Raw genomic sequence first — 22,268 nt, forward strand, 5'->3', positions numbered from 1 at the left:
TGACAGATGTTACCTTGTTAGCTCAGGGACACGATCCAGCAACCAACGCTCTAACCACTAGGCTACCTGCTGCCCCTTTTCAGTAAGGCCCTTCTACTGACAATGTTTATCGATGGAGATTGTATGGCTGTGTGTTTGATTTTATACACCTGTCGGCAACAGGTGTGGCTGAAATAGCCGAATCCACTAATTTGAATGAGTGTCCACATACTTTTGTTTATATAGTGTACCTTCCTAAAATACCAGTCAGCAGTAGCACCATCGGGCCTGCAGGTAGAGCCAAAGTCCTATTGTTTGAGAAGATTGCTACAGACAGAGGAGATGTGTGTTGTGAGCTCATTCCAGTTCAAAAGCTCCAATATAATTACACACTTATGATTTTTAATGGACTGTTTCAACCCAGCTATTGAATCAGACAGTCCATCTACATTAGAAGGGTAGAGGAAAGTAACCTAATAGACTAGAGGGCTGTAGGAGCTATGCAGATGTACAGATGTGTGTGCATGCATGTGTATGTCAACATGGTCTGTGACATGACTGGCCGTCTCTTCCTGTGGTTTGTAATAGAGGTGACGTGGGAGGACCAGCAGAGGAAGGCTAATGGTATGGTACCAGTTTGCCTCCCTAACCCTAACCCAATGGTATGGTACCAGGTAGCCTCCCTAACCCTAACCCAATGGTATGGTACCAGGTAGCCTCCCTAACCCAATGGTATGGTACCAGGTAGCCTCCCTAACCCAATGGTATGGTACCAGGTAGCCTCCCTAACCCAATGGTATGGTACCAGGTAGCCTCCCTAACCCAATGGTATGGTACCAGGTAGCCTCCCTAACCCAATGGTACGGTACCAGGTAGCCTCCCTAACCCAATGGTATGGTACCAGGTAGCCTCCCTAACCCAATGGTATGGTACCAGGTAGCCTCCCAAACCCAATGGTATGGTACCATAAAATCAAATCAAATGTATTTATATAGCCCTTCTTACATCAGCTGATATCTCAAAGTGCTGTACAGAAACCCAGCCTAAAACCCCAAACAGCAAGCAATGCAGATGTAGAAGCACGGTGGCTAGGAAAAACTCCCTAGAAAGGCCAAAACCTAGGAATAAACCTAGAGAAGAACCAGGCTATGAGGGGTGGCCAGTCCTCTTCTGGCTGTGCCGGGTGGAGATTATAACAGAACATGGCCAAGATGTTCAAATGTTCATAAATGACCAGCATGGTCAAATAATAATAATCACAGTAGTTGTCGAGGGTGCAACAAGTCAGCACCTCAGGAGTAAATGTCAGTTGGCTTTTCATAGCCGATCATTGAGAGTATCTCTACCGCTCCTGCTGTCTCTAGAGAGTTGAAAACAGCAGGTCTGGGACAGGTAGCACGTCCGGTGAACAGGTCAGGGCGCCAGCAGGTCTGGGACAACAGGTCTGGGACAGGTAGCACGTCCGGTGAACAGGTCAGGGTTCCGTAGCCACAGGCAGAACAGTTGATGTCTCCTCTATAACCTTAACCCAATGGTACCAGGTATCCTCCCTAACCCTAGCCCAATGGCAGGGTACCAGGTATCCTCCCTAACCCTAACCCAATGGTACGGTACCAGGTATCCTCCCTAGCCCAATGGCAGGGTACCAGGTATCCTCCCTAACCCTAGCCCAATGGTACGGTACCAGGTATCCTCCCTAACCCTAGCCCAATGGTACGGTACCAGGTATCCTCCCTAACCCTAACGGTAAGGTACCAGGTAGCCCAACTTAGTACCTCCCACTTCCCCTGTAGGAAAAAGGTCTGGCCCCACATATGTAGGCCTGTGTCTCAGCCAAGCATTAGGGCCCTGGCTTGGGAGGAACCTATTCCCATGGGCCCCATATTCTGGCCCTCCAACACTTGGGCCCCTATCCCTAACCCAATGGTCCCCATGCTCTGGCCCTCTAACACAATGGGTCCCAATCCCTAACCCCATGGGACCCATGCTTTTGTTCTCTAACCATATGGGCCTCATTCTCTGAACCTCTAACCCCATGGACCCCATGCTCTGGCACTCTAACCCCATGCTCCTCTAACCCCATGCTCCTCTAACCCCATGCTCCTCTAACCCCATGCTCTGGCATTCTAACCCCATGCTCCTCTAACCCCATGCTCCTCTAACCCCATGCTCCTCTAACCCCATGCTCCTCTAACCCCATGCTCCTCTAACCCCATGCTCCTCTAACCCCATGCTCCTCTAACCCCATGCTCCTCTAACCCCATGCTCTGGCACTCTAACCCCATGCTCCACTAACCCCATGCTCCTCTAACCCCATGCTCCTCTAACCCCATGCTCCTCTAACCCCATGCTCTGGCACTCTAACCCCATGCTCCTCTAACCCCATGCTCCTCTAACCCCATGCTTCTCTAACCCCATGCTCTGGCACTCTAACCCCATGCTCTGGCACTCTAACCCCATGCTCGTCTAACCCCATGCTCGTCTAACCCCATGCTCGTCTAACCCCATGCTCCTCTAACCCCATGCTCCTCTAACCCCATGCTCTGGCACTCTAACCCCATGCTCTGGCACTCTAACCCCATGCTCCTCTAACCCCATGCTCCTCTAACCCCATGCTCCTCTAACCCCATGCTCTGGCACTCTAACCCCATGCTGTGGCCCTCTGGTTGTTGTGGTACATGCTGTAGGACTGGTAGATCTGTCCTGAATCAAACCATACAGTGACTGGTAGATCTGTCCTGAATCACACCATACAGTGACTGGTAGATCTGTCCTGAATCAAACCATACAGTTACTGGTAGATCTGTCCTGAATCAAACCATACAGTGACTGGTAGATCTGTCCTGAATCAAACCATACAGTGACTGGTAGATCTGTCCTGAATCAAACCATACAGTGACTGGTAGATCTGTCCTGAATCAAACCATACAGTTACTGGTAGATCTGTCCTGAATCAAACCATACAGTGACTGGTAGATCTGTCCTGAATCAAACCATACAGTGACTGGTAGATCTGTCCTGAATCAAACCATACAGTGACTGGTAGATCTGTCCTGAATCAAACCATACAGTGACTGGTAGATCTGTCCTGAATCAAACCATACAGTTACTGGTAGATCTGTCCTGAATCAAACCATACAGTTACTGGTAGATCTGTCCTGAATCAAACCATACAGTTACTGGTAGATCTGTCCTGAATCAAACCATACAGTTACTGGTAGATCTGTCCTGAATCAAACCATACAGTTACTGGTAGATCTGTCCTGAATCAAACCATACAGTGACTGGTAGATCTGTCCTGAATCAAACCATACAGTTACTGGTAGATCTGTCCTGAATCAAACCATTCAGTTACTGGTAGATCTGTCCTGAATCACACCATACAGTGACTGGTAGATCTGTCCTGAATCAAACCATACAGTTACTGGTAGATCTGTCCTGAATCAAACCATACAGTTACTGGTAGATCTGTCCTGAATCACACCATACAGTGACTGGTAGATCTGTCCTGAATCACACCATACAGTGACTGGTAGATCTGTCCTGAATCACACCATACAGTGACTGGTAGATCTGTCCTGAATCAAACCATACAGTTACTGGTAGATCTGTCCTGAATCAAACCATTCAGTTACTGGTAGATCTGTCCTGAATCACACCATACAGTGACTGGTAGATCTGTCCTGAATCAAACCATACAGTTACTGGTAGATCTGTCCTGAATCACACCATACAGTGACTGGTAGATCTGTCCTGAATCACACCATACAGTGACTGGTAGATCTGTCCTGAATCAAACCATACAGTTACTGGTAGATCTGTCCTGAATCAAACCATACAGTTACTGGTAGAACTGTCTTGAATCAAACCATACAGTTACTGGTAGATCTGTCCTGAATCAAACCATACAGTTACTGGTAGATCTGTCCTGAATCAAACCATACAGTTACTGGTAGATCTGTCCTGAATCAAACCATACAGTTACTGGTAGATCTGTCCTGAATCAAACCATACAGTTACTGGTAGATCTGTCCTGAATCAAACCATACAGTGACTGGTAGATCTGTCCTGAATCAAACCATACAGTTACTGGTAGATCTGTCCTGAATCAAACCATACAGTTACTGGTACATCTGTCCTGAATCACACCATACAGTGACTGGTAGATCTGTCCTGAATCAAATCAAATCAAATGTTATTGATCACATACACATGGTTAGCAGATGCTAATGTCAGTGTGGCGAAATGCATGTGCTTCTAGTTCCGATAGTGCAGCAATATCTAACAAGTAATCTAACAATTCCACAACAAATACCTTATACACACAAACCTAAAGGGATGGAATAAGAATATGTACATATAAATATATGAATGAGCGATGGCCGAGTGCAGTAGATGTACCGATAGGCATGGTGCAATAGATTGTATAAGGTAAAGTATATACATATGAGATGAGTAATGTAAGATATGTTAACATTATTAAAGTTGCGTTGTTTAAAGTGACTAGTGATCCATTTATTAAAGTGGCCAATGATTTCAAGTCTGTAGGCAGCAGCCTCTCTGAGTTAGTGATGGCTGTTTAACAGTCTGATGGCCTTGAGATAGAAGCTGTTTTTCAGTCTCACGGTCTCAGCTTTGATGCACCTGTACTGACCTCGCCTTCTTGATGATAGCGGGTGAACAGACAGTGGCTCGGGTGGTTGTTGTCCTTGATGATCTTTTTGGCCTTCCTGTGACATCGGGTGGTGTAGGTGTCCTGGAGGGCAGGTAGTTTGCCCCCGGTGATGCGTTGTGCAGACAGCACCACCCTCTGCAGAGCCTTGCAGTTGAGGGCGGTGCAGTTGCCATACCAGGTGGTGATACAGCCTGACAGGATGCTCTCGATTGTGCATCTGTAAATGTTTGTGTTTTTGGTGACAAGCCAAATTTCTTCAGCCTCCTGAGGTTGAAGAGGCGCAGTTGCGCCTTCTTCACCACGCTGTCTGTGTGGGTGGACCATTTTAGTTTGTCGGTGATGTGTACGCCAAGGAACTTAAAACGTTCTACCTTCTCCTCTTACTGTCCCTTCGATGTGGATAGGGGGCTGCTCCCTTTGCTGTTTCCTGAAGTCCACGATCATCTCCTTTGTTTTGTTGACATTGAGTGAGAGGTTGTTATCCTGACACCACACTCCTAGGGAAACAAGCTATCTCAACCTCTCACAAACCATACAGTTACTGGTAGATCTGTCCTGAATCAAACCATACAGTTACTGGTAGATCTGTCCTGAATCAAATCATACAGTTACTGGTAGATCTGTCCTGAATCAAACCATACAGTTACTGGTAGACCTGTTCCAAGGTTTTTAGAGACCTCTTTTTCTGGTTGACCTCACCTACAGACCCTGCTGTCTAGAAAGACCTACTGAAGAGGAGCTAATGAGTCTGAAGTATTGACTAGCTACATGTTTATCCTCCACATCACATCTGGTTGTCCTGTAGCTTTTCAGCATTACATTGTCCTGTAAATTGGGTGAAGTGGACAACACAAAGAACCATTCATTCAAGAACCGTACAAGAACCATGCATATACAAGAACCGTTCATATACAAAGAACCATGCATACACAAGAACCGTTCATATACAAGAACCGTTCATATACAATAACCGTTCATATATTATGACACTTGTGAACAGGCATCTAACGTTTATGTCAGCCTATTATCTTGTGGACAGACTATTTCAATATAAATGGTACAGTAAATCTGTCAGTCGAGTATCTTGTGGACACACTCTCAATATAAATGCTACTTTAAATCTGTCAGTCGAGTATCTTGTGGACACACTGTCAATATAAATGCTACTGTAAATCTGTCATGGTACAACAGGATGTGTGAGATAATGAGCAGCATGAGTTCTGGTGCTTAGGGTTAGGGTTCGATCTGTCATCATACAACAGGATGTGTGAGATAAGGAGCAGCATGAGTTCCGGTGCTTTGGACAAATCACAATTTAGCAAGTGTTTGCTTCGTTCCAATTTCAGGAGGGGGGTGTGGGCGGTAATTTGGCCCATAGACTTGCCCTTAACTTGCAAAGAGAGATGGTGGATCACTTCGTTTCGGTTCTGATCCTCGTTCTAGCTCTTCTCTTAAAACGTATGGACCCAGAACTTAAACCAGTTCTGAGTTAACCGACATTAGTGTCAGCCAGAGGAGAGTTCAAGGGTGGAGACCCCTCTGTGTCCCAGTGTGGTTATTATTATTATTATACAGTTCTCATTAGCAGCTGTTATACTGGTAGTTTTCTATTCTCAAAACTTCTACACTCTGGCTTGTCTTGCTTTGACTGGAGTAGTCTGTAGATGAGGTAGGGTAGTCTGTTAGCTTGAAAATACACTGAGCTGCTAATTGTTTTCAGGCCGATGCCATATTTACCCCAAAGTCTCAATCATAGCCTCTGTTTGACATGATTGGGTAATTCTTTCAACGGGATTTAATGGACGGCTAATGAGGGTTCTCTCGCTCTCTCTCTCTCACACACACACACACACACACACACACACACACACACGGATTCTGTTAGCCGTTAATTGCTGGCGTTTGGCAGATTTTTTTCCCATTGCAAAATAATGCTTTAATGCTGCCTAGTTTTGTACTGACTTAAAATGAATAATAAAATGACTCATTGCATTGTTTTTTTGTAGCCAATGTAGGATAGTTTCTTGTCCCTATAAAAAAATTAAAACCATTGGGTATATTCACTACAGTATTAAGCCAATAATTTAGGAAAAGAATGATGGGTTAATTTGCATACGCTAACGCTTCTAACTTACACTATATATACACAAAAGTATGTGGACACCCCTTCAAATTAGTGGATTCTGCTATTTCAGCCACAACCGTTGCTGACAGATGTATAAAATCTTGCACACAGCCATGCAATCTCCATAGACAAACATTGGCAATAGAATGGCCTTACTGAAGAGCTCAGTGAATTTCAACCTGGCACCGTCATAGGATGTCACCTTTCCAACAAGTCAGTTCATCAAATTTCTTCCCTGCTAGAGCTGCCCCGGTCAACTGTAAGTGCTGTTATGGTGAAGTGGTAAGGTCTAGGAGCATCAACGGCTCAGCCGCGAAGTGGTAGGCCACACAAGCACACAGAACCGCAGAGTGCTGAAGTGCATAGCAAGTAAAAATTGTTAGTCCTCGGTTGCAACACTCGCTACATAGTTCCAAACTGCCTTTGGAAGCAATGTCAACACAAGAACTGTTCGTCGGGAGCTTGCCAAGAAGCCGCACACAAGCCTAAGATCACCATGTGCAATGCCAAGCGTCGGCCGCAGTGGTGCAAAGCTCACCACTATAGGATCTGGAGTAGTGGATCTAGTAGTAGGATATGGAGTAGTTCCATACTTTTGACATAATGTCTATGCTCACGTGGGCATGGTTACTGACTGGGTAAAACTTAACATGAAAAACAAATATGTCATGTACCCTTATCAGGTGGTAGCTGGTCTCCTTATCAGGTGGTAGCTGGTCTCCTTATCAGGTGGTAGCTGGTCTCCTTATCAGGTGGTAGCTGGTCTCCTTATCAGGTGGTAGCTGGTCTCCTTATCAGGTGGTAGCTGGTCTCCTTATCAGGTGGTAGCTGGTCTCCTTATCAGGTGGTAGCTGGTCTCCTTATCAGGTGGTAGCTGGTCTCCTTATCAGGTGGTAGCTGGTACCCTTATCAGGTGGTAGCTGGTCTCCTTATCAGGTGGTAGCTGGTACCCTTATCAGGTGGTAGCTGGTACCCTTATCAGGTGGTAGCTGGTACCCTTATCAGGTGGTAGCTGGTCTCCTTATCAGGTGGTAGCTGGTCTCCTTATCAGGTGGTAGCTGGTCTCCTTATCAGGTGGTAGCTGGTCTCCTTATCAGGTGGTAGCTGGTACCCTTATCAGGTGGTAGCTGGTCTCCTTATCAGGTGGTAGCTGGTCTCCTTATCAGGTGGTAGCTGGTCTCCTTATCAGGTGGTAGCTGGTACCCTTATCAGGTGGTAGCTGGTCTCCTTATCAGGTGGTAGCTGGTCTCCTTATCAGGTGGTAGCTGGTACCCTTATCAGGTGGTAGCTGGTACCCTTATCAGGTGGTAGCTGGTCTCCTTATCAGGTGGTAGCTGGTCTCCTTATCAGGTGGTAGCTGGTCTCCTTATCAGGTGGTAGCTGGTCTCCTTATCAGGTGGTAGCTGGTCTCCTTATCAGGTGGTAGCTGGTCTCCTTAGCAGGTGGTAGCTGGTCTCCTTATCAGGTGGTAGCTGGTCTCCTTATCAGGTGGTAGCTGGTCTCCTTATCAGGTGGTAGCTGGTCTCCTTATCAGGTGGTAGCTGGTCTCCTTATCAGGTGGTAGCTGGTCTCCTTAGCAGGTGGTAGCTGGTCTCCTTAGCAGGTGGTAGCTGGTCTCCTAAGCAGGTGGTAGCTGGTCTCCTTATCAGGTGGTAGCTGGTCTCCTTATCAGGTGGTAGCTGGTCTCCTTATCAGGTGGCAGCTGATCTCCTTATCAGGTGGCAGCTGGTCTCCTTATCAGGTGGCAGCTGGTCTCCTTATCAGGTGGCAGCTGGTCTCCTTATCAGGTGGTAGCTGGTCTCCTTATCAGGTGGTAGCTGGTCTCCTTATCAGGTGGTAGCTGGTCAGTGTACCCTTATCAGGTGGTAGCTGGTCTCCTTATCAGGTGGTAGCTGGTCAGTGTACCCTTATCAGGTGGTAGCTGGTACCCTTATCAGGTGGTAGCTGGTCTCCTTATCAGGTGGTAGCTGGTCTCCTTATCAGGTGGTAGCTGGTCTCCTTATCAGGTGGTAGCTGGTCAGTGTACCCTTATCAGGTGGTAGCTGGTCTCCTTATCAGGTGGTAGCTGGTCAGTGTACCCTTATCAGGTGGTAGCTGGTACCCTTATCAGGTGGTAGCTGGTCTCCTTATCAGGTGGTAGCTGGTCTCCTTATCAGGTGGTAGCTGGTCTCCTTATCAGGTGGTAGCTGGTCTCCTTATCAGGTGGTAGCTGGCCAGTGTACCCTTATCAGGTGGTAGCTGGTCAGTGTACCCTTAGCAGGTGGTAGCTGAAGTGATGATATTGGTAATAATCAATTTCCTCCAATTCTTTTCTTCTACAGGTGCTTTGAAGGATCCATCCAAGGTAAGAGTTATTTTTGTATTTGTGTTGAAAAGCTTGTTCCTTCGGGTTAAGTTTAGATTTGACATTACAGACAGCACTAAGATTGTTTTGGCTCTTTCCAATACAGTAATTGATTCAACCAAGGAATGCAAATGTTGTCATTTAAAAAAAATCTGTTTCTACAATATTTAGTGGACAATATTTAGTGAACACTCCAAGCCTGCATGAATTCAACTATCAGGAAGGTTTCTCTCTGTCTTCAAATCGTCTTACCTTGGCATACTGTAACATTTTGGAGGTTATTGTTTGTAGGGATGCCAGGTAGGTTGTGCCTACCAGAGAAAATATAGATTTCTCCTTTTGGTTTGGGAGGGAATGAGTCCCGTCTGGTCCATCAAGTCTACACCAATAAAGGACTCATGTAAAAGTTAGGATGGACATAAACTTTTCATAAACCTTAAACATTGGAAATAACTTCAAACAAATATATTATTTTGTGTGGGATGTATTTGCAACAAATGATCAAACACCTAATAATATAACAAACAATGAGCTCTGATTCCTCCAGAAAAGTCCTGTACCTCGGGCCTAAAAGAGTTCAGCCAGGTAAACAAGTTCAGGGAACTCAAGTGACCTTAGTCACACAATAAAGTGTAGCGTAAACCCAGCCTAAATCATACAATCAAAATGTCAAACTCTTATACCACACAAACATAAAGAGTATCAAATCTCAATATGTCTTCAACTACAACTGACCACATAAATCACGGTATACGTCACACTAAAACAAATGAAATACCTTATGCAAAAAAGTTGTAGTCGGTCAGTCAGACAATCCAATCTGCCAACAAAGGAGAAAGGCCATGAAGAACCAGAAGAGACCAACTGAAGTGTGTAGTCCAAAGGAAGCAATGAGTGGATCCAATCCTGGTTAAACTTGAGACAAGGCTACAAAGCAGACTTTTAAATACAACAAAACAAACGGAGTAAAGAAGCTTCGGGAACTGAGTGTTGAATACATCCTCATTCGCACCACCATCACAAACCCCACTTTTGCGCAATGAATTCATTTTTATAAAATATTTTCTCATGAATATCTTCCTTAATATGTTGTGAATAACGTGAGTATATGTCGATGTCTGAAACCATTTGTGAGGATGTCTCTCTGATATCGGGGGCGCTCCCTGAATCAGTGGGCCAGAGTGGTTTGACGCTTCTGACAACCACTTTTGCACTCTCCTGAAAATACTGCTTTTACATTCATCCATTTCGGGAGGTGTTATCTTGTCCAATCATAAACGATTTGAGTACCAACTCGAAGTATACAAGTTGACTGACATCTGGAAGGAGTTTTCTGGAGAAATTAAAGAAACCGCCTGAGTGAGAAGGTAAGCAAGCTTTCATCTACATGGTTTGACCATGTACTGTACATTTGAAGAACCTGAAAAAAATGTATGTCACTACATATCTAAGATTCTTGGGAACATCTTGCAATGCTGCTATCAAGATTTCATGCTGAATTGAGTTTTGAGTTTATTTTATTTTTACAGGGACAGTGCACATTAATCAACGTTTCAGTAAAAGTGCCGGTTTTAGCCAGCCGGCTAATTTTCAACCTCAGTCCCTGGGCAGGTTATTAAAAACAATTACAATATAGACAATCATAGAACAGTGAGCACACGCAGAGTAACATAGGACAAGCAAGACATAGCATACAGACAGAGCAACATAGGACAAGCAAGATGTAGCATACAGACAGAGCAACATAGAACAAAAAGCAACAAGACAAAATCCATAAAAACAACAAAGTGTTTCCACACCTCACAAGCTACAGACAACAGACAACATGGAAAGCGGCAATACACAGCTAGGGATTATGTTCACAAATCTGATTGACCTTTAGCCATGTCTTCATGCATTTTGTGAAAGTGTGATATGTGGTGCAGTTGTGTGTGTCTGATGGCAGTGTATTCCAGACATGGGACGCTCTCACAGAGAAAGCGGATTAACTAAAGGTGCTTTTCCTTAAGGGAACTATACAGTCACCTCTCATGGCAGACCTTGTCGATCTGCTGCCATATGTTTGGATTTTCTGTTTAACAAAAATACTGAGTGGAGGGGGAGCTAGGCCATTTAGGATCTTGAATACAAGACATGCGTCGGTGTATTGCACCAGATTTTCCCAACTCAGGAGCTCATGCTTTCTGAGGATGTAACAGTGATGAGGGCTATTGGGCTTCCTATCGAGCACTTTGAGAGCCTGTTTGTAGACATACTGAATAGGTTTTATTGTTGTATAGCAATGCTTGGGTCCAACTACTCAAGCAGTATGTTAAGTGGGGGAGTATCATCGATTTGAAGTACAGTCTTGCTACCTCTGTGGTCAAACAATTTCGTATAAATCGGAAATTAGCTAGGTTGAATTTGGTTATTTGAATTATTTTTTTCATATGCTTTTTAAAAGAGAGGTTGGAATCAAGTATGATTCCAAGGTACTTAAAATCAGATACCACCTGGAGCTTCTCCCCTGACACATAGACATCTGGCTCAGTAGCATCTGTTGCCCTCTTTGTGAAGAACATGCAAACAGTTTTTTTCACATTGAGATGCAAACACGAGTCACTGAGCCACTTTGTAACCTGGACCATTACAGTAGTGAGTTCTTGTGCAGCTTGTTGTTTGCTCTTTGCATGCACATATATCACTGTATCATCTGCATACATTTGAACTTCAGACCCAGTGCAGACGGAAGGCAGATCATTAATGTACAGGCTGAACAAGAGGGGCCCCAGTATTGACCCTTGGGGCACGCCCACATCCATAGCTAAGAGTGGGCGACAGCTCATTGCTCACTCTGACACACTGAGTTCTGCCTTCAAGGTAAGATTTCATCCATCTCAAGGCAATTGTTGAACCGATTGCAGATTTACCATGAGTAGGTGGCTATCAAGTTGTTTAACTAGCTAGCCACCGTTAGCTAACTGAGGGAAAGAGTGGGGCGTTCTGCTTGGCTGTGGCGGAGATGTTCTCTCTCACTGCGCTCTCTGTCACCCTGTCTCACTCTATCGATTTGGTAAAAATAAAATAAAATGAAATGTCTACGTTTAATACTCAGGTTCTTAGGAACAATTTGATGTGCAGCAATTGAGACTTCATTTAGAATTGTGGATACGACCGGACATTAACCACGGAGGTGACAAGCTGTTTTTAGCAAGTCTACTAACTAGCTAGTTCATGGGGGAGAGAAGTGTTCCTTGCCGCCTGTCTGTCTCACACACACAGGAGAGAGAGAAAGGAAATAAAGAGGGAGAGTAGGGAGAGAGAGTAGTAGGCAGGAATGGATGAGGAGAGATAGAAAAATGGGGGAGAAGATATGGAAGGGAAGGATAAATGCTGACTGATAAATGCCCTCAGCAATCACTACATACACACATTTGTGTGAAATTACAGATGCTTATTATTTTTTTTGCTTGATATGAATAATATTCTAGCCATGTTTAACAGATATCTTGCTCTTCTGGATGGCCTATTTTGATCAGTTAGTGTTTATAATGTACAGTGCTTTCAGAAAGCATTTACACCCCTTGACTTTTCAAGATTTTGTTGTGTTACACAGTGAATTCAAAATTGATTACATTTAGATTTTGTGTCACTGAACTACACACAATAACCCATAAAGTCAAAGTGAAATGTAGTTTTTAGATTTTTTTTTTTTTTACAAATAAGTACAGGAGTAAAAATGTGTTTAACCTCACTAGGGTAGGGGGCACTATTTTCACCTCCGGATGAAAAGCGTGCCCAAAGTAAACGGCCTGCTACTCAGGACCAGAAGCTAGGATATGCATATAATTAGTAGATTTGGATAGAAAACACTGAAGTTTCTAAAACTGTTAAAATAATGTCTGTGATCATAACAGAACTGAAATGGCAGGCGAAAACCTGAGGAAAATCCAGGAAGTGCCATTACATTGAAATGGCTGTTTTTCCAATGAAATCCACCATTTTAAAGGGATAGGACCCAGATTCCGTTCCCTATGGCTTCCACTAGTTGTGAACAGTCTTTAGACATTGTTTCAGGCTTTTATTGTGAAAAATGAAGGAGAACATTGAGTGAGTGGACCCTGATATGTCCTCAGAGCTGGTTACTGCGCGTGACCTAGAGTGCGCCTTTCTTGTTTTTCTTTAATATTGACAACGCTATTGTCCGGTTGAAATATTATCAATTATTTAGGCTAAAAACAACCTGAGGATTGATTATAAACATCGTTTGACATGTTTCTATGAACTTTACGGATACTTTTTGTAATTTTTGTCTGCCTTTTGTGACCGCATTTGAGCCATTGGATTACTGAACAAAACACGCCAACAAAATTGAGGTTTTTGGATAGAAAGAGAGACTTTATCGAACAAAACGAACATGTATTGTGTAACATGGAGTCTTGTGAGTGCAGCCATATGAAGATCATCAAAGGTAAGTGATTAATGTTATTGCTATTTCTGACTTTCGTGACTAATCTACTTGGCTGGTAACTGTACATAATGTTTTGTGTGCTGAGGGCTGTCTTCAGATAATCGCATGGTTTGCTTTCGCCGTAAAGCCTTTTTGAAATCTGACATGGCGGCTGGAATAACAAGAAGTTAAACTTTATTTTGATATATAACACATATTTTCAAGAATGTTAAATATTTGAATTGAGTATTTTTGAATTTTGCGCTCTGCAATTTCACTGGATGTTGGCCATCCCACACCCCCTAGAGAGGTTAACAAGTCACTTAATAAGTTGCATGGAATCACCATCTGTGCAATGAAGTCACGCCTACTCCCGCTCCCCCTCTCCAGCGCTTTACGTCACCTGCTCCCCATCATTACGCACACCTAGACTTCATCATCATCTATATTACATTCCCTTTATTTGCACTCAGTAGCCTCAGTAATCAGGCAGTATTGGTTTGTTTTCATGTTCAGTAGGCATCTCCTGTTTTGATCATTTACCTTTCATTATTGTTATTAAACTCTCCTTCTGCACCTGCTTCTTAACTCCCTGTTTCCTGACTCCCTGCATATTCGTGACAGAATACTGCCTCGCAATATGGAAGTAGCAGAAGATAAAACCGTCTTCCGAACTGTCAACGAACAGGGTCATCTACTCCATCAACACCACAACCAGCTGGCGCAACTGGGTACGGCCATGGTGGATGTCCTCCACTTTCTCCACCGCCTCAACACCCCCAGCGAGGCTCTCCATACCCCTATCAGAGGGCCTCCTACCATGGGTCGTCACAGGGAGTCAGTCCCCCAGCCTACCCAAACCTCCCCCTAGGTCAGAATGTCTGACTGTCCTATCCAGAGAAGTATGATGGTACTCCATCCCAATGTCGTGGCTTCCTACTCCAGTGCTCCCTCTATTTTGCCCATCACATGGGAGCCCTCACCACCGAGAGGTCCAAGATTGCCACTGTAATTTCCCTGCTGACCAGTCAGGCATTGGAGTGGGCTACGGCCGTCTGGAAGAGAGGAGAGGAGGAGCTGGTTTCCTTTGTGAGGTTCATGGCGGTCTTCGACCATTCTCCAGTGGGCAGAGAGAGGTAAGAAACTTCTCCAACTCCAGCAGGTTGCCCAGCCCGCTGCAGAGTACGCCCTCACCTTTTGGACTGTAGCAGGTTTTCGAATGCCTCGCAAACAAGGGTACCTTTTAGCAGATGGGTAAATATAAAAAACGTAGACACTGAATATATCCCTTTGAGCATGGTGAAGTTGTTAATTACACTTTGCATGGCGTATAAATACACCCAGACTGTCACGTCCTGGCCAGTATAAGGGTTAATAAGTATTGTAGTTTGGTCAGGACGTGGCAGAGGGTATTCGTTTTATGTGGTTCGGGGTGGTGTGTTTTGTTGAAGGGGCATTTGATTTAAGTATTCCGGGGTTTTTGGGCACTGTTTGGTTTTCAGGTATTCTATGTTAGTCTAGTATGACTATTTCTATGTTGGTTAATTGGGGTTGGGACTCTCAGTTGAAGGCAGGTGTTGTCTATCTGCCTTTGATTGAGAGTCCCATATATTAGGGTGTGTTTGTGTTTGTTATTTGTGGGTGATTGTTCTGTGTGTAAGCATTATGCTTAGCCAGACTGTTTTGTTGTTCGTAGTTTCGTTTTGTTGTTTTGGAATGTTCGTTTTGATTTAATAAATGTTCAAAATGAACAACCGCATGCCTGCTGCGTTTTGGTCCTCCTTCACCGACGACAACCGTGACACAGACACTATAAAAATACAGGCCTCCTTCCTAACTTGGTTGCCGTAAAGGAAGGAAACAGCTCAGGGATTTCATCATTAGGCCAATGGTGATTTTAAAACAGTTACAGAGTTTAATGGCTGTTATAGGAGAAAAGTGAGGATGGATCAACACCATTATAGTTACTCAACAATACTAACCTAAATGAGAGTGAAAAGAAGGAAGCCTGTACAGAATACAAATATTCCAAAACATGTATCCTGTTTGCAACAAAGCACTAAAATTGTACTGCAAAAAATGTGTCAAAGAAATTAACTTTTTGTCCTGAATACAAAGCGTTATGTTTGGGGCAATTCCAACACAACACATCACTGAGTACAACTCCACATATTTTCAAGGATAGTGGCGGCTGCATCGTGTTATGGGTATGCTCGTCATCATTAACCTCAATAAAAAGCACAGGCAAAATCCTAGAGGAAAACCTGTTCAGTCTGCTTTCCACCAGACACTGTGTAAAGGAGTGCGTAACTGGCTGCAGGGAAGTCAGGCGCAGGAGAGCAGAAATGGGTAGCAACGGAGCCCTTTATTGAGGTGAACAAAACACGGCACTCAGAAAACTAAACACACACGGGTTAATATAACCCGGCGCAAACCAGCCTGGAGTACACATACATTTACACATAAAATTTCCACACACAGACATGGGGGGAAACAGAAGGTTATATGCAAGATGAGTAATGAGGGAATGCAAACCAGGTGTGCGGGAAAACAAGAAAAAACAAATGGAAAATGAAAGGTGGATTGGCGATGGCTAGAAGACCGGTGATGTCGACCGCCGAACGTCGCCCGAACAAGGAGAGGGACCGACCTCGGCAGAAGTCGTGACACAAATTCACCTTTCAGCAGGACAATAACATAAAACACAAGACATTTTTCCAAAAAGTACAATCTTTGTCCCCATGTGCAGTTGCAAACCGTGGTCTGGCTTTTTATGGTTGTTTTGGAGCAGTGGCTTCTTCCTTGCTGAGCGGCCTTTCAGATTATGTCGATATAGGACTCGTTTTACTGTGGATATAGATACTTTTGTACCTGTTTCCTCCAGCATCTTCAGAAGGTCCTTTGCTGCTGTTCTGGGATTGAGTTGCACTTTTCGCACCAAAGAGGCCACGACAAAGCCTCTTCCCCCTCAGGGAACTAAAAAGATTTGGCATGGGTCCTCAGATCCTCAAAAGGTTCTACAGCTGTAACATCGAGAGCATCCTGACTGGTTGCCTCACTGCCTGGTACGGCTATTGCTCTGCCTCCGACCGCAAGGCACTACGGAGGGTAGTGCATACAGCCCAGTACATCACTGGGGCTAAGCTGCCTGCCATCCAGGACCTCTACACCAGGCGGTGTCAGAGGAAGGCCCTAATAATTGTCAAAGATCCCAGTCATAGACTGTTTTCTCTACTACCGCATGGCAAGCGGTACCGGACTGCCAAGTGTAGGACAAAAAGGCTTCTCAACAGTTTTTACCCCCAAGCCATAAGACTCCTGAACAGGTAATCAAATGGCTACCCGGACTATTTGTATTGTGTGCCCCCCTAACCCCTATTTTATGCTGCTCTTACACTCTGTTTATCATATATGCATGGTCACTTTAACTATGCATTCATGTACATAGTACCTCAATTGGCCCCACCAACCAGTGCCCCAACACGGATTCCTACCACAAGCTCTGAACCTCTGAACCTGGATCACCGCAGCTAGGTAACTGCTATCCGATTGGCTTCTCCTGGCTAACGTCCGTGTCCCGGAGCAAGCACCAATTAGCCTGGAGCTAGCCTATGCTAGGCCCATCTCCCGGCTAGCTGAAGAGGACCATCAGCCACTCCTTGGGCTACAATACCTATTTTTCCAATTGGCCTGGACCCCTTTTATTGCCGATATGGAGCCCCACCGATCCATCATGACTGGACAACCGACGTAGTCCGCCTGGGGGCTTTTTCAACTGGCTCCTTCATCGCGACGTCCCCTGAATGCTCATCTGCTAGCCGCGGCCCACAAACTATCCAGAGCACACCGGACTGTTAGCTGTAGTGGTCAATCAGTCAATTTCTTCGGCATTTATTCCTATTTTGCCAATTGGCCTGGACCCTTTTACGACACGGACACCTGCTGTTCCATCATGACTGGTCTGCCGACGTAACCATATGAGGGGGCTACAACAACAGACTTCTTCTGTCGCGACGTACCTCTAAGGCCCTTCTGCTAGCCCCGGCCCGCTATTTGTCTGAATCGCCATGTCTCCGCCCGTCCAGCTACTCATTGGACTCAATGATCACTCAGCTATGCATGCCTCTCCATAATGTCAATATTGCTGTTTTGGTTCGTGATTGTCTTATTTCACTGTAGAGCCTCCAGCCCTGCTCAAAATGCCTCAGCTAACCCTCTTGTCCCACCCCCCACACATGAAGTGACCTCACCTGATTTAATTGATGTCTCTAGAGACAATACCTCTCTCATCGTCACTCAATGCCTAGGTTTACCTCAACTCTATTCACATCCTGATCATACCTTTGTCTGTACATTATGCATTAAATCTATTCTACCTTGCTGAGAAACCTGATCCTTTTACTCTCTGTCCCGCACATACTAGATGACCAGTTCTTATAGCCCTTAGCCGTACCCTTATCCTACTCCTCCGGTGATGTAGAGGGTAATCCAGGCCCTGCAGTGCCTAGCTCCACTCCCATTCCCCAGGCCCTCTCATTTGTTGACTTCTGTAACCATAAAAGCCTTAGTTTCATGCATGTTAACATTAGAAGGCTCCTCCCTAAGTTTGTTTTATTCACTGCTTTAGCAAACTCTGCCAACCCGGATGTCCTAGTTGTGTCTCAATCCTGGCTTAGGAAGGCCACCAAAAACCCTGAAATTTCCATCCCTAACTATAACATTTTCTGACAAGATAAAACTGCCAAAGGGGGCGGAGTTGCAATCTACAGCAGAGGTAGCTTGCAGAGTTTTGTCTTACTATCCAGGTCTGTGCCCAAACAATTTGAGCTTCTACTTTTAAAAATACACCTTTCCAGAAACAAGTCTCTCACCGTTGCCGCTTGCTATAGACCACCTTCTGGCCCCAACTGCGCCCTGGACACCATATGTGAATTGATTGCCCCCCATCTATCTTCAAAGCTCATGCTGTTTGCTGACCTAACCTGGGACATGCTTAACACACCGGCCATCCTACAATCTAAGCTTGATGCCCTCAATCTCACACAAATGATCAATGAACCTACCAGGTACAACCCCAAATCCGTAAACACAGGCACCCTAATAGATATCATCCTAACCAACCTGCCCTCCAAGTACACCTCTGCTATCTTCAACCAGGATCTCAGTGATCACTGCCTCATTGCTTGCATCCGTAATGGGTCTGCGGTCAAACGACCACCCCTCATCACTGTCAAACGCTCCCTAAAACACTTCAGCGAGCAGGCCTTTCTAATCGACCTGGCGTGGGTATCCTGGAAAGATATTGACCTCATTCCGTCATTAGAAGATGCCTGGTTATTCTTTAAAAGTGCTTTCCTCACAATCTTAAATAAGCATCCCCCATTCAAAAACATTAGAACCAGGAACAGATATAGACCGTGGTTCACTCCAGACCAGACTGCCCTTGACCAGCACAAGAACATCCTGTGGTGTACTGCATTAGCATCGAACTGCCCCCGTGATATGCAACTTTTCAGGGAAGTTAGGAACCAATACAAACAGGCAGTTAAGAAAGCTAAGGCTAGCTTTTTCAAACAAAAATTTGCATTCTGCAGCAAACTCCAAAAAGTTCTGGGACATTGTAAAGTCCAAGGATAATAAGAGCACCTCCTCCCAGCTGCCCACTGCAATGTGGGTAGGAAACACCGTCACCACCAATAAATCCACAATAATTGAGAATTTCAATAAGCATTTTTCTACGGCTGCCATGCTTTCCACTTGGTCACACCTACCCTGGTCAACACCCCTGCACCCCTCACAGCAACTTGCCCAAGCCTCCCCCATTTCTCCTTCACCCAAATCCAGATAGCTGATGTTCTGAAAGAGCTGCAAAATCTGGACCCCTACAAATCAGCAGGGCTAGACAATCTGGACCCTCTCTTATAAAATTATCAGCCGAAATTGTTGCAACCTCTATTACTAGCCTGTTCAACCTCTTTCATTTTGTCTGAGATCCCCAAAGATTGGAAAGCTGCCGCGATAATCCCCCTCTTCAAAGGGGAAGAGACTCTAGACCCAAACTGCTACAGACCTATATCTATCCTACCCTGCCTTTCCAAGGTCTTCGAAATCCAAGTTAACAAACAGATCACCGACCATTTCGAATCCCACCGTCCCTTCTCCGCTATGCTGGTTTCCGAGCTGGTCATGGGTGCACCTCAGCCATGCTCAAGGTCCTAAACGATATCATAACTGCCATCGATAAGAGAAAATACTGTGCAGCTGTATTCATAGACCTGGCCAAGGCTTTCGATTCTGTCAATCACCACATTCTCATCGGCAGACCCAACAGTTCTGGTTTCTCAAATGACTGCCTTGCCTGGTTCACCAACTATGTCTCAGACAGAGTTCAGTGTGTCAAATCGGAGGGCCGGTTGTCCGGACCTCTGGCTGTCTCTATGGTGGTGCCACAGGGTTCAATTCTCGGGCCGACTCTTCTCTGTATACATCAATGATGTCGCTCTTGCTGCTGGTGATTCTCTGATCCACCTCTACGCAGACGACATCATTCTGTATACTTCTGGCCCTTCTTTGGACACTGTGTTAACTACCCTCCAGACGAGCTTCAATGCCATACAACTCTCCTTCCGTGGCCTCCAACTGCTCTTAAATGCAAGTAAAACAAAATGCATGCTCTTCAACCGATCGCTGCCCGCACCTGCATACCTGTCCAGGATCACTACTCTGGGCGGTTCTGACTTAGAATATGTGGACAACAACAAATAGCTAGGTGTCTGGTTAAACTGTAAACTCTCCTTCCAGACTCACATTAAGCATCTCCAAATCCAAAAGTAAATCTAGAATTGACTTCCTATTTGGCAACAAAGCATCCTTCACTCATGCTGCCAAACAGTAAAACTGACTATCCTGCCGATCCTTGACTTCAGCGATGTCATTTACAAAATTAAATCCAACTCTCTACTCATCAAATTGGATGCAATCTATCACAGTGCCATCCATTTTGTCTCCAAAGCCCCATATATTACCCACCACTGCCACTTGTATGCTCTCGTTGGCTGGCCCTCGCTTCATATTCGTCACCAAACCCACTGGCTCCAGGTCATCTATAAGTCTTTGCTAGGTAAAGCCCCGCCTTATCTCAGCTCACTGGTCACCATAGCAGCACCCACCCGTAGTACGCACTCCAGCAGGTATATTTCACTGGTCATCCCCAAAGCCAATTCCTCCAGCTTCCTTCCAGTTCTCTGCTGCCAATGACTGAAACGAATTGCAAAAATCACTGAAGCTGGAGACTCATATCTCCCTCACTAACTTTAAGCACCAGCAGTCAGATCACTGCACCTGTACATAGCCCATCTGTAAATAGCCCATCCAACTACCTCATTCCCATACTCTCATTTATTCTATATTTTTTTTGCTCCTTTGCACCCCAGTATCTCTACTTGCACATTCATTTTTTGGACATCTATCACTCCAGTGTTAAATTGCTAAATTGTAATTATTTCACCACTTTGGCCTATTTATTGCCTACCTCCCTTATCTTACCTCATTAGTACACACTGTATATATACTTTTCCTCTATTGTGTTATTGATTGTTTGTTTATTCCATGTGTAACTTGGTGTTGTTGTTTGTGTCGCTTTGCTTTATCTTGGTCAGGTCGTAGTTGTAAATGAGAACTTTTTCTCAACTAGCCTACCTGGTTAAATAAAGGTGAAATAAAAAAATGTATTGGCTAACCGGGCATTATGTCCCACCAACATCATTTAGCAGACACTCTTATCCAGAGCGACTTACAGTAGTGAATGCATAGATTTCATACATTTTTTTTTTTTTTTTTGTACTTGCCCCCCATGGGAATTGAACACACAACCCTGGCGTTGCACACACCATGCTGGCGTTGCAAACACCATGCTCTACCAACTGAGCCACAGGGAACACCTCTTTAACACTACTACTACTCTCTGTTTGTAACGACTTCCGCCGAAGTCGGCTCCTCTCCTTGTTCGGGCGGCGTTCGGCGGGTCAACGTCACCGGCTTTCTTGCCATCGCCGCTCCATTTTTCTTGTATCCATTTGTTTTGTCTTGTTCCCTGTACACCTGGTTTTCCTTCCCCAATCACACTACATGTATTTATTCCTCTGTTCCCCCTCATGTCTTTGTGTGTGATTATTTGTTACGTGTTGTACGCACTAGGCTAAGCGTTTGTTATTTTCCGTGTGTTTTCAAGAAGCTTATTTGTATTGCTATACATTTATGTTTTGTGACATTTGTGCGCGTTATACACTTTGCCTGTTGGCTGGAGGAGGTTTTTGACGCAGCTGCGTTCATCTGTATATCTCTCCTGTCGTAATAAAGCGTGTAACTGTTCACATTTCTCTGCTCTCCTGCACCTGACTTCACCACTAGTACACACACGCCTGACACTGTTTATCATATATGCATAGTCACTTTACCATATCTACATATACAGTTGAAGTCGGAAGTTTACATACACTTAGGTTGGAGTTATTAAAACTCGTTTTTCAACCACTCCACAAATTTCTTGTAAACAAACTATAGCTTTGGCAAGTCGGTTAAAACGTCTACTTTGTGCATGACACAAGTAATTTTTCCAACAATTGTTTACAGACAGATTATTTCACTTATAATTCCCAGTATCACAATTCCAGTGGGTCAGAAGTTTACATACATTAACTTGACTGTGCCTTTAAAC

At 44.7% G+C, this 22,268-nt stretch overlaps 1 protein-coding gene across 1 annotated transcript in view; it reads left to right on the plus strand.

The window, feature by feature from the left end:
• The window catches only part of LOC115176269 (regulating synaptic membrane exocytosis protein 2-like), a 106,754-nt gene that overhangs the window by 27,733 nt on the left and 56,753 nt on the right, over nucleotides 1-22,268 (plus strand). Inside the window, exon 3 of the mRNA XM_029736189.1 lies at nucleotides 9,101-9,123. Within this exon, the coding sequence (XP_029592049.1) occupies nucleotides 9,101-9,123 (23 nt within the window). The remainder of the gene's footprint in view (nucleotides 1-9,100; nucleotides 9,124-22,268) is intronic.

The sequence above is a fragment of the Salmo trutta genome, chromosome 36 (genome assembly GCF_901001165.1).
Source record: "Salmo trutta chromosome 36, fSalTru1.1, whole genome shotgun sequence".
In the NCBI taxonomy this organism is placed as follows: Eukaryota; Metazoa; Chordata; class Actinopteri; order Salmoniformes; family Salmonidae; genus Salmo; species Salmo trutta.